A 16,260-nucleotide genomic window follows, 5' to 3' on the forward strand; every position below is an offset into this window, starting at 1 on the left:
AGCATAACCAGAATCTGAGTATCCCTGGAGAATACCTCCTCCTCTTCTGTACATCAAGCCCAGGTCCGGGTATGATCTCAGATACCTGGAGAGTTTCTTCAAAGCTCTAAGATGTTGCTTTGGAGGGTCAGCAACATATGAGCTGATTCTTCCAAGGGGGAAAGCAAGGTCTGGCCTTGTCATTGTCATTGGCCACATCCAGGTACCATTGCAACCCTGGTACTCCTGTTTGTTGCACCTCTCATCCATAGTAGCTGAAGGTCTCAGATCCTCATAGCTGTCTATAGGTGAGAGTGTGGGTGTGGCCTTCTCTGGAGAGATGCCCATCTTGGCAAGGTTAGTTTGGATGTAGTGTCCTTGATCAAGCTTTACAGTGCCTTGGGACCTGTCTCTTATAATCCTCATTCCAAGGATCTTCGTAGGTTCACCAAGATCTTTAATCTTAAACACTTTTCCAAGCTCAGCCTTAAACCACTGAACATCTGACAGCTTTGGAGCTGCAATGGGGATGTCATCCACATAGGTGAGGACCATGAGGTCTCTTCCTCTGTGGATGAGTAGGCATGGATCCACCTGGGACTAGGTGGATCCAATCTGTTCTAGCTTGGCAACACAGAGCTTGTTCCAATCTCTAGCTGCTTGCTTCAGTCCATACAGGCTTCTAAGGACCTTGAAGACCATATTTGGTGGAATTTCAACACCTAGGGGTGGGATCATGTAGATGTCTTCAAGAAGGCTGCTTTCGGTGAAAGCATTGTTCACATCCACCTGGTGTATCTCAAGATCTCTCTCACATACTACAGCCATGAAGACCCTAAGGGTATCATGCCTAACAGTAGGTGCAAAGGTCTCTTCAAAGTCAACACCATATTTCTGTGAAAACCCTCTTGCAACCAGTCTTGCCTTGAACTCTTCAATGGCTCCACTGATCATTCTTTTCACATCAAAAACCCACTTAGATGTAACCAGGCTTGCACCCCTTGGTGGTACAACTGAATCCAAGGTGTTGTTGCTTCCTAAGGCAATAAGTTCTTTCTGGATTGCCTCTTTCCACATATGTCCCCAATTGGGGTCTCCCACTGCCTCCTTATAGGACTTTAGGATTGGCACTTCCTGCTGGTAGGCTATGGCCTGCCTAACAGCAGCAAATGCATATCCCTCCACATCATTCAGGATTTTCTCAACCCAGCTCATAGTTGGATCAAGATGAAACATCTGAGCAATCAATGCCCTATGATGCTTGGCTTCATGCTCAGCAAAGCCATCATCTTCATCCCCCCTTGACCTCTTGTTGCCTGCAAGCTGAGGTGGCTGTTGAGGTTGATCCTCCTGAACAAGTTCCTCTTCCTTTTCTTTTCTTGGAGTCCCCTCTACTCCACTCTTCTGGTACACTCTAATGTCTTTTGGAGGTTGGGGAAGTTGCACAAACAGAGGCTTTGCCTGGAGCTGCTGTGGCTGCATTGATGAACTGGAGACCTGAGCAGGAGGTCTTCCAACGGGGTTTCTCTTCAGGGCTCTGCTTGACTGGTTTGTGAAGGTGATGCCAAGATCCATATCACCCCCCCTTCTCATTCTCAAACCAGTCAACTTGCCCGTGTGTTTTGATGGCTTTCATGTCAGGCTCCCAGAAGAGCCATTGCTTTGTGGTGTCCTCCACATAGCCAACAAAGACAACTTCTTTACCCCTATTCATGAGCTCGTCACTTCTCAAGCCTTGAGGTTGGGATCTCGGGTCTACACAGACCACTGCTTTACATCCCTAGACTCTCAAATGGTCAACTGATGGTACCTGGCCAGTGAAGGCTTCTTCTAGTAAAAGAGTAGTACCATCTATTATTGGTCCATTTGGAAGTCTGTTTCTGACCACAGTTTGAGCAATAAGGGCCTCTAGCCAGAATTCAACTGGCATACTCGAGTCCTTAAGCATAGCTCTCACTGTATTCTCAGAGGCTTGGATTGACCTTTCCACAGGTCCATTCTGAAGTGAGTTGTAGGCATCAGTTGTGTCCATCTGAATGCCAAACTCCTTCTCCCACTGTTTTAGCAAGGAAGGAATTTCCCTTGCACCATCACTACGGATTGCAGATAGAAAACACCTTGAGCTGTTCTCTACCTGAACCTTCCATTCCTTTAGAGCTGTAGGAGCATCACTCCTAGCCTTCAAAGGGATTACCTACTTCTTCCTCAAGAAGTTGTCTACAATCTCAAGCCAGTACTTGAAGCCAAGTCTTGAGACTGCCCCTTGAAAAGGCCCACAGATGTCAATAGAGATGAGGGCCAGCCTCTCTCCTTTCCTCTCTGTGGCAGGTCCTTTGAACTTCCTCATGTTTGCAAGGGAGCAGATCTTGCAGTTCTGGTGTTCAGAAGGAACAGGAATGGGATCTTTCTTGTCAGTGACTCTATGCAGGTTTCTTAGCAGTCCCTTGCTAAGGTGTGCACATCTTCTATGCTATAGCTCCCACTGGTCCTGGGACTCAGTGGCAGTCATAGCCTGTTCCAATTCACACTCAAAATGTGTACCTAACTTGGACAGATCCAAGTCATGCTCCTGTAGAGAGGCATATGCTTGAGGCATAGCTTCAAGCTGCTCTGAAACACTTTGAATGAATGGAACACCCCCTCTCAGTTTTGTCTGGACAACAGGTTTTCCAGAAAGGGATTTAAGGGTGAAACTGGGTGGTTGGACAGCAAATTGTTGGCTGAACTGATTCCATTAAACAAGACTAACTCCAAGGCCAGGAACAAACAAGACATTTTCTAAGACAATTTGCTTTCCAGAAGGACCACCCATTACTGCACTTCCCATATGTGTAGCTTGTAGATAGCCACCCCCAACCTTGATCCACTTCCTCTTTTGAAGAGGCTTCAGTGTCCTGAATAGTGAATCTTGGTCAGTCATATGTGATGAAGCACAAGAGTCAAGCAACCACTCGGACGAGGGGTACTTGCCCTTGGCTTCCACAGTGCAATGGGCAACCTCATCAACATCATCATCTTCTGATGGTATCTCAGGGTCTGATGCGTCTTCCTGGGTCGCACGGGCCCTTGCAGGCTTCTTACTAGAGGAGGCCTTTGGCTTGCGGCTCTCCTTCATCTGCTTTGCAAGGTCCGTCATCACCTTGAGGACATCACGAAGGTTTGGTGATGATGACCTCCTACGAGGTGGTGACGGTTGTCTCTTAGCAGGGTAGGTAACCCTAGCTAGTTTGTCCTTGTTCCTAACAGCCTGCTGAGCTGCAGAAAGGTGTGGGCACTTGCTCATAAAATGGTCACCATTGCAGAGATGGCACGTGAGCTTGCCCTGGAAACCCTTCTTAGCGAACATGGCTGTCCCTTGATGAATCATTGATTCTTGCTTCTCCCTAAGGATTGCAAGAATGTCTTGTGGTGAGAGATTCACCTGGGCATCAATTGCATCGCGAATTGAGCCAAATGAGTCTGGCAGAGCTGCTAAGAGTTGCTGGATCTTTCTGTCCTCAGTCTTGATGTCTTGGAACTGAGGCGAGATTAAAACAGCCCTCCTTGCAATTGAGCTAAGCTCCTGCCAGGCGTCATCTATTGACTGGTCCTCTGTCATCACGAAATTGGTGTATTGCTGAAGCAAACTTCTTCCAGTAGCGAGAAGTCTTCTCTTGTATTTGGCTTCAGCCCATTCCCACAACTCCTTCGCATGCCGGATCTCGTATGTCATCTCTTGGTCATCTGTCGACAGACAGATGTACATCTCATACAGGGCCGTTGCATTGTGCCGTCTGTACGATGCCTTCCTTATCGCTTGATCTAAAGGAAGGGATGACTCCGATGATGTAGAGGGTGTCGCTATAGATGGGGTTGCAGCGGGAATGTCCGTAATGATGTCTTCGAGGACCCAGTCAACCTGCTTTGATACCAGGTGTATTCTCATCAGCTTGAACCATGTTTCGTGGTTCTCTCTTGTCAGAACAGGTGCTACTCTCTTTCTTGTAAACCCAGTCTCGTTCTCCATTTTTTGTAAGTTGAGGGACAGGTTGGCTGCCCTCAGGTAAAAGGATGTATTCGGTCGTACGCGATCGGATCGAAATGGGATAAAACGAACGCGAGGTTGATGGCGGAGAGGATGGCTATCCGCCGGGAAGGGGAGGAAAGTCGAAGGATCGTGTTGGTGCTGAGACACTGTAGCGTAACTCTCTCAGCAGAGGGGGTTTCTGAGACACTGCGGCTCTCTCAGAATGAACAGTTAGTCGATGCGAACGCGATGTCCGGAGAGCGACTCTTCTCAGTAAGCTCGCCCACTTGTCTGAGGTATTGGCACAGGCTCCCTGACTCGGAGTCTGACAGTGCCTCACTAGGCTCTTTCACGTCTTATATGCACCTACAGCACGGCTATAGCTTCCTATACAAGGCGGGTGCGGCCTCCAGTCTGCCTTCCTTTTGTTCTGAAGAGGAATAACTCCAATACGACTTTGTCGAGGGTGAAACACCGAGTTGCTAACCCGGGCTCATAACCTATTAAACAGGTACGAGTTGCGCAGCAGTGGAAGACGGCGGATCACACAAAAGACGAAGAAGGACCCAATGGGATAGCGTGTATCTACATACAGTATCGCCGGTGTTGGTGTAGGTGTTTCAGGAGGGACAGCTGTACTTAGGACTTGACTAGCAAGCCCTGATTACTAATCCCCCTAAGCACCTAATGTTGACCCTATGACCTGCATATTCTCAACAGGTTATACCTAAGCTTACGAGCGATTATAGAATAGATAATCCGCGCTCGAATTAAGAACAGAATTCTTAAGTATAGTTAAGGTACTTATACGAATACTTAGTTCTTAGTAGCGAAGAAGGTCGAGCTAAATAGTAAAGCTATACTATATAGGTTGATCAACTCCGCTATACTCTTAAACGAGGTAACGATAAGGGATACGAACATTCCCCTAGATACGGACGGGTTCTCGGAAGACTTTACTAGGTATAGAGTAGCCTCTTTAGTAGACTTGTTTTCGGGGTACGACTAGATTACGCTTAACGAAAGCAGCCGAGACTTAACGGCCTTTATAACGCCTCTTAGGCTTATACGGTATATAACGTTACTATAGGGTACAACGAACTTAGTTACTTAGTTCGTACGGGTAGTAACTAAGGTGTTAATAGACTATATTTCTTACCGAGCAAAACTATTTCTTAACGATATCGGCGTAAAAGGTCCTACTAAGGACTATAGTAACGCTAAGGTAGAGCCTAGCCTTCGACGATAGGTCGTAGAACATATTATATCCCTTAATCTTATTCTTACGGACCTAGAGAGGGCCGGAGCGATAGTCGTAGGGGAGAAGTCGTAGTGGCTTTATAAGACCCTAAAGATCGTAGGCTATATTACTAGCCCGAGCGGCCGCTATCTAGATCCTAAGGTAGTGGCTAAGATCTTAAACTAGCTGACCCTAAAGTATATAAAGGACGTTCGAGTTTATTTTAGGATCTATATTTACTTCCGGATTTAGGTCCCCTAGTTTGTGATCGTCGCTCGGCTAATATATAAGCTTTTAAGGAAGGACGTCGAGTTTGTCTAGACTAAGAATAAGTAGTTCTCGAAAGAGAACCTAGTAAGATTCTTAGTAATAGTACTAGCGTTAGTGACTATCTCCTACGTCCTAGGAGCTAGTAGGATCTTCGTTTCTATTAACGCGAGTAGTATTAGGTAGGGTTATATAATATCGTAGGAACTACTAGATAATACTCGACGAAGACACCTAGTAAGATATAAGAGCAGCACCTAGAACGTAAACGAGGCTAAGTATAATATAGGAAAGCGGGAGTGCCTCGGAGTACTAAAGGGCCTTAAGAAGGTGTAGCGCTACCTCGTAGGAGTAGACTTTATCCTCGAAGTTGATACTAAAACGCTAGTATAGTAGTTAAATCGGCTAGTATCCGATATTCTAAACTCTCTAATAGTAAGGTAGGTTACTTAGATCCGGCTATTCACCTTTAAAGTAAGGTATGTCGATAGGAAGAAGCACTCTAGACCGGATATACTGTCTCGTAAACTACCTATAGCTAAGGAGCTTACAGAACCTAATAATAACATTAATAAGATAATTAACGACAAATTATTCCGTTACGCTAAGCTAGTAACACTTTCCCCGTTATTCTAGAGCGTAAACGACTCCTCGAACCCTAGTATAGTAACAATTCCGAGCTTATAGCTTATATTCTAGTATATCGAACACGACCGGAAGGGGTCACCCGGGCTAAGTATCGAAACCTCGTTAAGAAGAGTCCTCGGTACTACTTAAGAGACAAGCTCTTATTTTATTAGCGGCGAAGGGGTACACCGATATAGCTAGTAGTAGACGATAAAAATACTTAGAAAGAGATCGTAATATACTATTACGAAAAGTATAGTCACCGGAGCGTAGAGCTAGTATATAATCTTATTACTAGCCGGTATTACTAGGAGGGCTACTTCTCCGACGTATTAAATTAGGTAAGGACTTATACTCCTTATAACTTTTACGAAGGTAACTAGAGAGTAGGAGAAATATACTTCTCGACTTAGTAGGTTATAGGAGAGAGGTAGTACTACAATCCCGTCTACGTATATAGAAACGGGTACTTACCTATCGCCCAAGAAGCTCTAAGTAGGTAGATTAAGGCGAAGGTCGTACGGAAGCCTCTAAATTTACGGGCGATTACTAAGTCTTTATACGAGATAGTATTTAGCCGGTATAGATACTACTATAAGATTGTGTTTAATAACGCTAGTATTAATAAAGTAGAGGTAGAGAGGATGCTTATTAGTATAGGTATTAAGTATATCCGGATCTTACCCTACTATCCGTAGTTAAATATAACTATAGAAGTAGGACATTAACCTGTTCTAGCTATATTAGCTAAGCTTACTAAGAATACCTACAAGTCCTAGGAACGATAAATTGCTACAATACTTTAGGCTAATAGAACTACGGTATCTAGAATCACGGGTATAACGCCGGCGGAGGTCCTATATAGCTATTATACTATTCTCCCGATCGAGATAGAATACCCGATATAGGCAAACTATAAATAGGGATCTATTAGATCAAAGGAGGAGCTATTAGCTATTCGGGCGCGTTAATTATAGGTGCGGGACATAAGTCTTTAGGAGTTATAGTTACGAAGAGTAAGGCTTCGTGCCCTAAGTAAGGAATACTTCGATACTAAACGTAGTATTAACTTCTAGAGGTTCTAGGTCGGAGATCTTATAGTCAAGTTCAACAAGCCGTATAAGAATAACCTATCTAGAAAGAATAGGTACCGCTAGCTTAGGCCGTATCGTATAGCTAAGGTGTACTCGGGGTTCAGTATATACGCCCTTAAAGAGCTTAATAGTACGAGGTTAAAGGGTATATAAGCCCGAGAGAACCTGAAGCTAATCCTATAGTTAAGACCGGACCCGGAGCTTAACCTTCCTAAAGCTAAAGACATTATAGCGCTAGAGAATAGGGTTAATGTCGCGAATATCGAAAAAGGCGATCTTCCGAATAAGAATAGACCTACTACGTCCGAATCTAACGACAAAGAGGATGACGATATACTTCTAATAGGCATTAATAGAGCTGCTACACTTCCGGAACTAGAATCTAAGCCGACGAGACTATAGGTGCGGCCTTATAACCTTACTACGGAGGAGATAGCCAAATTTACTAAGATTTAGGTTAAAGGAGGGATAGGACTCTATTATTTCTTTTTTTCTTAGGCTTCTAGTACCTAGTTTCTAGCGTGCTTAACTGATTTCTAGGCTATATCCTTGATTTAAGAGTAGGCTTACTACGAATACTAGACTTTGACTTAGCCTCCTTAGCCCCTTATAGAATGAACTTACGATCTCCTTAATATCTCTAGACTAACTACTTGACTAGACGCCGGATCCGCCTTCTTTACGTATAACTTATAGGTATAGTTTCTTAGTTTATATTAGCGTGGCGGAGGTGAAACTAGGGATAGTTTCGTAATAGGGGAGGATATATTAACGAGCTAAGGGCCCCTTTAGACCCTAAAATTTGCGCGTCGAATCTCGTTAACCTTTAACGGTTAATTAAGTAGTAGGGGTATATAGGGGTACTACTGAGATATATATAGTTAGGAGGCAACCTTAGTAGGAAAAAAAGATTTAGGAAGAATCTCTCTATAAGGCGAAAATACGGGAATCTAAAAATTTCAGATTTATTATCTTTTAGGATCACTATATATATCTCACGGCCCGTAGACCGGCAAGTATACACACCTACACGTAAGCTATCCTAAGGTCACTAGGCGCGCCCTTGCTTACTAGGGTAGTTAGTCGTCTTTACTACCTTTCCTTATTAGGAAGGATATATCTACTACTCAGCGTAGCTTACTACCTAGTATATCCTCTATTATTAGCTATTACTACCTCGTAGCGTTCTCGTATACTCTGATATATACGTAATATGTCCTTAGGTATAAGCTTGGCCTATTCTTAATAGTAAGATTAAAGGTAGTAACTATCGCGATCCGAGCGTATATATAGGTAATATCCTATTATTAGAACTTGAGGCTACGTACGCTAAGAATTAGGTGACTAATTAGTTACCTATAGCCTCTTTAAGAGCAACACCTATCTATTCTAGATAGATATATACAATATATAACCTACTTTTGAAACACCCTATATAAGCCCGTACAATAACTTCCTATACTTCTAACGTAATAGCAATACCTTCTAAGATAGATATAGATAGCCGGAAGGGGTTAGCGTAAATATAGGGGTTATAGAAACTATGTCTAGGACTATAGCTCCTCCGTCGATCCTTAGATACTAGCGCGCGATACGGGCTAACTATAGCGCAATCTGATCGTCTAGCTTAATAACGTCGCGAGAGAACTAGACTTTAAACTAGAAGGCGTAGAGCCGAGTCTACTAACCGGCTAACTATCCGGTAGGTATATCCGGAAGGCGTGTCTTAGTACGAACGGGGAGCCGCGGGAAGTTGTTAGACACGGCCGAAGTATAGGTAACGGCGAGGGCGTCTATCTAAGCTATTAACTCCTCGCCCTAAGGAGAGCGCGGGACAGGAGCTATAGTAAGCTATAAGAGAGAAAGGAGTCTAAAACACGTTAGTATTACTATATTAACGCCGACACCGCGGCGCGGCTTATATATCTTGATCTGATTAAGAATAAGTTAGCTAAGGCTAAAGAAGGTTAAGGAAGAAGCTACCGAAGGGTAAAGAGGTTATTAAAGACTTAGTAAGCTTGAAGGTTAATGTTCGTAGTCAGATTGATTTAGAATAAGAGCGTGCTTTTATACTTACGTTCTATACGAGCTACCTAATACTACGAGCTTCTAACGATATAGGAAGGCGTAAACACGCGTAAGAAGCTCGCGGCGAGGTTATCTAACGGGGTTAGTAAGCTCGTAGTGAGCTTAGGTAGTAGAGTTAAGCCGCGCAAGGCAGTTGTATATACGGAGTGAAGTAAGCTAAAGGATTATAGGGTAGGAAGCCACGACGAAGGAAGCTGAAGCTTCAGAATCTCTTTTGTTATCGATTCAAGTATATAGGCGATCAGGCTGGCCGCCTCAGGCTGATACAGGTGTGTCAGGGTCTAGTAGGGGAGGATGTGACGTTCTTATCCGAACACACCGCCGGCTTGGCGCTCAGCTTCATATTTAGAGTTTTCTCAGGTAGCTTTTCTGTATCTCAAATTCACACTCGCCAAGGTTCTCACACTATTGTAAAGACCTCTCGATCCCACTGCAAGTTTTGCTTGGGGGTGTGATGAAGTCGTAGCAATGTTGATGGAGAATTGCTGTGCAAGTGCTCGCCGGGACGACGCTTGGCATTGAGTCGGTATGAGATGAAGTCTTTCATCAAGCACATCCGCTCAGTCGCGGTCAGGAAAAGACGGTCTTTTCAGGCCGCTTTCTAGTCTCAAGGCGCACGGCCGGATCCACCATCTGGAAAATACCATTCTTGACAGTCTTTGGTTCACACCCCTTCTGCAGTCTGAGATCGTACTGCAGCAGGACATGAGCCAGACATAATTTGATCTCGACCGCAGCAAGGAACCTGCCTGGACAAATGTGGTTCCCCATGCCGAAGACATTGTGCTCCTTGGTAGAGGACACAAAAGATGTACGCTCGTCGCCATCTTTCACCTTTCTGAGATACCGATAGCCGTCGAATTTCTCCGGGTCGTGGTGCAAATTCGAATTCCACATCCCAGAAGAGGCAACAGCGATGATCGAGCCGCGAGGAAGTCGAGTGCCGGCTGGTAAGAAGACATCGCGGACAGCTTCACGCTCGAGACTGACTGTCATCTTGTAAGCTGAGCTCGAGTGTTAGGAATGGTACGTGGCTTACCTATCGATGGCGGTCCAAGCCTTTGCGACTCTTTCATAACGCTGTCAAGCAACTGCATGTTCGCCAGCGCCGCCTGTGTCAAGCCCGTCGCTCCGATGGCGTCAGTGATCTCCCCTCGCAATGGCTCGATGATGTTTGAGTGCTGGCAAATGTCTATGAGGACTTGTCGCAGCGCCTCAGAAGTTGTGAAAAGGGCAGCCATGGCGAAAGCAAGCTGCACTCCACCATGATCAATGGGTCTGCCAGCAGCGATCTCTTGGCTCCAGGCAATTGCATCTTGAAAGTCTTCCTCGCTTCCTGCCTCTGCTGCTACCAGTCGTCTGTCAAGTTCGACTTGCATAGCATTCCTTACATCCTTCACCAGCTTTCGGCATGTTCGAGCTCCGGGCAGGAACCAATGAACAATCGGTCTCGTCCAGCTTGGCCATCTCTTCAGCTCAAAGGCGGCTGCAAAAAATCCGGTAGCATACGTCGTAGTCATACGCTGCCATTCAGCATCTCGCGCGAGATCAGGCCCCACGAATGCTGAAGCAGCAGCCCTCGAGACCAGGCTCATCGTGTCGGGAGTCCAGTTCAGCGTGTGCCAGTCGCCATCCAACCCGCAAACATCGTCAAGCGCTGCGCCAACATGCTCGCTAATGATAGGCACCAATCGTCCATTCTGCGACAGTTTCTTCTTGATGGTATCGATCACTATGTTGTCAGGGTTGTGGATGATAGCATTAGCTTCAAAGCCAGGGTAGTTGCCGAAGAAGTCATGGTAGATGAGTGCTTGATGATTGAGGTCCTTGTTGCTTTTCACCCAGTCTGTTAGAGAATCTGGCAGGATGATGCGAGGCCCTGATGGCGTGTCTAGTGTGACGGGTCCATTGTGCTTTCGAAGACCGTTGGCGACGAGAGATCGGGCATTTCGCGCGTACTCAGCGTGTGCTTTCCTTCGAGTGAAGTCTCCGGGGTAGACATTGACGACTGGGAAGATTGACTTTCTGCTTGACGAGTAGTAGAATAGAGATACGACTGTGATCAGCAGAGCGAGCCAGGTAGGCAGACGTGAAAAGAGATCCAACGCGTACGAGATTACCATCTTGAGGGCGAAACACAATGCTGCGGTGTACTCTTACCGTGGCTCAGTGCCAGCGAGGCTACATATATATGTTTGGGTGCCATGGTGATGAGCGTGCCGCCGTGATGGCGGTGTCAATGTTGAGGGCAAGTGCCAGTCGGAAGGACTGAAGAAAGGAGGAACGGGAATTGGTCCGCGGACGAAAACGGACGAAAGGTCTTGGCAAACTCGGGATTCCATCCTTCCAACTTTCACCACTTGCGCAACACCATCAATACACTCTCAAGGTATGTTCCGATCATCGTAAGCCACCATACATTACTTACTTCGCCATAATGTGAGGCTGTACGGCGTTAATATGGACAGCTCTGCACCCACTAATACACTCCCCTCCTAGGCCACGTCTGCGACCAACTTCTCCAACTTGGCTACAGGGTCAAATGCACGCTACGGGACGAGACTCGTTGCAAATGGGTCATCGATCACTTTAAAGAGAACTAACTTGGCCTATTCGAAGCCGTCGTGGTCACTGATCTGAGCTCGCCGGGTGTCTTCGACGCACTCTTACAGGATGCCAGCGGATTGGCACATGTAGCTACAGAGGCTTTCGGCGGCTATGATCCCAACATTGTCGTCAACGCAACGATCGCGTCAACAAACACTTCAGATCTTCCAATCAGCGCTGAAGAGCCAAACGCTCAAGCGGTTTGTGCTCACATCATCTAGCAGTGCTCGCTACACCACAAGCCCAAAGTCGAAGAAGCCAAGGACTATCACTGCACAGGACTGGAACATCGACGCAGTCGCCCGAGCATGGGCTTCGCCACCGTATACGCCAGATCGCTTCTTTGACGTGTATGCTGCATCGCAGACGCAGTCCGAACATGCTCTGTGGAAGGCTCTGCGCGAATGCGAGACTGACGTTGTAGTCAATGCTGTGGCACCAGACAGCAACTTTGGACCGTCTCTTGTTTCCGGCCACAAGAGCAGCACCGGCAAAATTCTCTACGATGCTTGGAAGCAAAGTGATGGCTCCATGCTCAGGCCTTTCATGGACGGTGGTTATCGATGGCTGCTCGACGTCCGAGATAGTGCGAGCTTGCACGTATCTGCTCTACTGGACCCAGATGTCCAGAACGAACGCCTTCTTGGATATGCCCATGAGTACAATGGACATCAGCTAAGTTGACTTTTTCAAGCAGCATGGCCAACACCTGGGTACCCATGTTGACTTCAAACCTGCTCTACCAGGCGACTGGTCTTGCATCGATCAGGTTGAGAAGTCGCGCTCGCTTGAGCTGCTTCGTCGTCTTGGAAAGAATGGCTGGATTGCAAAAGAGCAGACTTTGAGGGAGAACTTACAGTAGTAGCAGGACTGCGATCAGCTGGACTGACAGCGTTGCATCGATTCACGGATTCCGCGAAAGCTCGAAGATCGTCAGTGCCAGAGGTCGCATTTGCCTAAACCCGCAGCGTAATATTCACGGCATCCGTGTCGAGGGTCTGGCCTCTTCACAAAGTCCGGGCCCGAAGATTGAGAGAGTGACGCCCGAGGCTGGCTTGTTCCTGACGACGATTTGAAATGCTGTTGATTACGACTAAGCTACCGCCGTGGTCGAGCTGATCAGAGCGCGATCTAGGTGACCACGATCCTGCGGCCAGAAAGTTTTGCCGACACAATCCGTATCCAGCGTTCTACACAGCGCCCCGATGAATGGGATAGTCTGGTCCCGTGCCGGCCGGTCCTTCTTGTCGGGTCTCGGCCGTCGACCTAGTGATTCTAGTCGCTATCAACTTGTATGGTGCCGCTATCTATGCCTTTTGCTTCTGTGTCGCATATACTACTGCTGATGAGAGGCAGGATCTTGACCAGATCTGGTAAGGATAGCTTGTGTATGCGGCACATCATCTATGCTGGAGGCAGATCACAGCAGGATTCGCACTCTTCCGGATCGACTGCCTCGTATTCCACAAACTCTGAGATGAGGAACGAAGAAGCAAACCTTTGATCCTCACGCGGAACCATGTATGAATCGCGGAAAGGCCGCTGCGGAAGCAGAAACTTGGTACCGGTCGTCGCATGATTCGCAATCGGCTCAGCGTGGGCGCCACGCGCAAGCGCTTCGTGCCGGTAACTCAGCGGCCCACAGTGGCGATAGTTGCACAAACAACGAGCGACTGCGAACAACAACAACGTCTTGTCACCAACATTTTTGTCTAGACATCAACGTCGTCACAATGCTTCAGGGAAGCATGACTGTCAACGTGGTCTCATGGTCCTGCCATGCTGGACCAAGACCCGATTCTGCCGCCTGCTAGATATGATCGACGGCGCCTGCCCCTGACATCGGATGTACGACACTTAATATGCTCGGACGGCCGAACCTTGTCGCTTCGCAACGATCCGAATGGGTTCCAGGTCCTGCTCCAAATGGTATAGTCACGCCTCTATTCGAGCGTAACACTTGCCAAGCTCTCCATTGCAATCACTTTCGGCATCACGGTCGATCGAGGCGCATGCATGCTCCTGCAACATGATTGACCACACTTCAGATCGTCTATTCACCAACCTCAGCTCTTGCTGCCAAAGATAGGCTGCTCGCCTATGTCCTGTTCGACTCTTGAGGTACCATCATGCTGCTTCTCTAGCAGGAAGACAGCGCACACCAGTGATGGTTTCGAACAGCCGTTGGGGCACTGTCGTCGTCGGCGATGGTCTCCTCGGAGGGCGAGACGGGACTGAAATGACCTCCACGCAGCACTATCGGCGCAGGTTCTGGTCCACCGCAGTGCTCGACACCGATCGTGAAAAGTTTGATAGGACCTAATGGACATGGGCGATGAGACTCCTCGTGGCTCATAAGTAGGCCTTTCGACCCCGTCGACACGACCTTGCTCTGCCTCATCGACAGCTCATCTTCTATTATTCTTCTTTCCAGCAATATGGGATTTTCCAAATATATCGCCTTTGGCGCAGCTCTTGCTGTCGCCGTCCATGGGTCTCCGGCACCCCAAGCCCCAGCAATCACTGCCATTCAGGCCGCTCCAATCGTCGCTGACGGCCCACGCAATGATGGTTTCGGCAGCCAGACTGCCACACTTGTCACCACCTTTGCATCGCCATCTCCTAGCGCTGCTGCTGTTGCCCCATCCGCTCGCGACTTGAGCAAGCGCACCTTCTGGGGAGGATTTGGTTGGGAAGGATCTGGTGCCAGCAAGAAGTGCACCTGCCCCTTCTATGACCCCTTCTGTGTCTGGAACAAGCCTCAATGCCCACAACAACCACAACAACCACAACAACCACAACAACCACAACAACCACAACAGCCACAACAACCACAACAACCACAACAACCACAACAACCGCAACAACCACAGCAACCTAGCCCTCCAAAGCCAACCCAGCCTACCACTACCGCCCCTGCGGCCACAACCACAGGCCTTCCATCTTGCCCAAGCTCCGGCGCTTACACCCCTTACTACCCGGCTCTCGCGACCGGCTACACCACTGATCCCGCACTCGCCGCCAGCCGTACCTCCACTGCTACTGGACCTTGCCCAACAACTCCAGAGGCTGGAACATACTGTGGATTCATCAATCCACTTGACCCATGCGCTCCTCAGCCAGATGGCTACGGTCCTGTCCCCAAGGGCGATTCTGTCGACACCTTCGTCAATGACCCACAGCTGATGGCCAAGGCTCTTACTGCTCCAACTGTTGTTCCAGCTGCTGGCGGTAAGGAGTACACTCAGGTCTTCAAGAACTTGAAGGGTGCCACCAGTGCCCAATCTTACCTAGGTCTCCGCACACTCAAGGAGTACGATGTCAAGACATGTGCTGCTTTCTGTGACTGCACAGACCTTTGCACCAGCTTCAACATGTGAGAACTGCGCATGTCTGTGCTGATGTATAACTGACAGGCTAACGACTTCTTCAGGTACATCGAGCGTGATCCATCGCTCAACCCAACCAACAACGACTCTACCTACGACCCAGGCTACCCAACGGTCTGGGGACAGAACTGCCCCAACCCACCATCTATGACCTCCTACAAGTGCACTCTCTGGGGCTCCAAGATCGACGCCTCTACCGCTACTAACACTGGCGAGAAGCGCAGTGGCTTCGAGGTCGTTATCACCGGCTCAAACGGATACAGCAAGACCAACGTAGCACCACCTCCACAGCCAGTGCCTAACCCGCCAAAGGGTCCAAAGGACTGCGGAGGCAAGGGTATCAATGCACCAGAGTACTGCATCGGTAACAACTTCTTCCCAGGACCCTTCAACCCCAAGGTCTGCTACCTCTACGCTCTGTCGCTGAACAGCGCCAACTCCAAGGCTGGCATCAGACAGTCTTGTAAATTCTTCAACGCCTACGTAAGTCTTGGCATCATAACGTGTCATTCGCTATCAGAGTGATGCTAACTCCTCGATAGTACCTCTTCAAGAACGGCAAGCCATCGGGAACATACTGCAATCTGTTCAACAGCGAAATCGACATCTCCTTCGCTACCTACAGCGGCAGCAAGATTGGAGGCGACAGCTACACCTGTGGCCAGTCTTTCGGATACTTCTTGTAGACATCTTGCGGGGATGAAATGGAAGAAGAGACGAATGATCGAGAGTAGAAAATGGCGGAAGCAATGTTTGATGTTCGCGAGCTCAGCGTGTAGTTTTTCTGCGACATGGTTACAGTCGACATAATTGATTGCTTCAAGCTACTCCTTCAACTCACAACTTTTCCATCGTTCCATGAGCTCCCCAGCTTTGAGGACGTACGCAGCACTCGGCAATACTTGCTCTATCAACGTGTTATGCAGTTCCACAGTCCTGTCACCACATGCATCACGAACGACC

At 47.8% G+C, this 16,260-nt stretch overlaps 3 protein-coding genes across 3 annotated transcripts; 2 read left to right on the forward strand and 1 right to left on the reverse strand.

Moving 5' to 3' along the window:
- Positions 1-9,871: 9,871 nt before the first annotated feature.
- Positions 9,872-11,424, reverse strand: CLAFUR5_13716 (Cytochrome P450 monooxygenase adrA; the record flags this gene model as incomplete). Its single annotated transcript, XM_047912864.1, has 2 exons — positions 9,872-10,290; positions 10,341-11,424. 2 exons carry the CDS (start codon positions 11,422-11,424, stop codon positions 9,872-9,874), a joined length of 1,503 nt encoding a protein of 500 aa, XP_047768854.1.
- Positions 11,425-12,019: 595 nt separating this feature from the next.
- On the forward strand, positions 12,020-12,592 carry CLAFUR5_13717 (NAD-dependent epimerase/dehydratase terH; the record flags this gene model as incomplete). The annotated part of the gene is made up of 1 exon (XM_047912865.1): positions 12,020-12,592. The coding sequence occupies one exon, from the start codon at positions 12,020-12,022 to the stop codon at positions 12,590-12,592; it is 573 nt and encodes a 190-aa protein (XP_047768855.1).
- Positions 12,593-14,346: 1,754 nt separating this feature from the next.
- CLAFUR5_13718 (uncharacterized protein) lies at positions 14,347-15,983 on the forward strand (the record flags this gene model as incomplete). The annotated part of the gene is made up of 3 exons (XM_047912866.1): positions 14,347-15,284; positions 15,342-15,780; positions 15,840-15,983. 3 exons carry the CDS (start codon positions 14,347-14,349, stop codon positions 15,981-15,983), a joined length of 1,521 nt encoding a protein of 506 aa, XP_047768848.1.
- Between the last annotated feature and the right edge of the window lie 277 nt (positions 15,984-16,260).

This window comes from Fulvia fulva, chromosome 12 (assembly GCF_020509005.1).
Source record: "Fulvia fulva chromosome 12, complete sequence".
NCBI lineage: Eukaryota > Fungi > Ascomycota > Dothideomycetes > Mycosphaerellales > Mycosphaerellaceae > Fulvia > Fulvia fulva.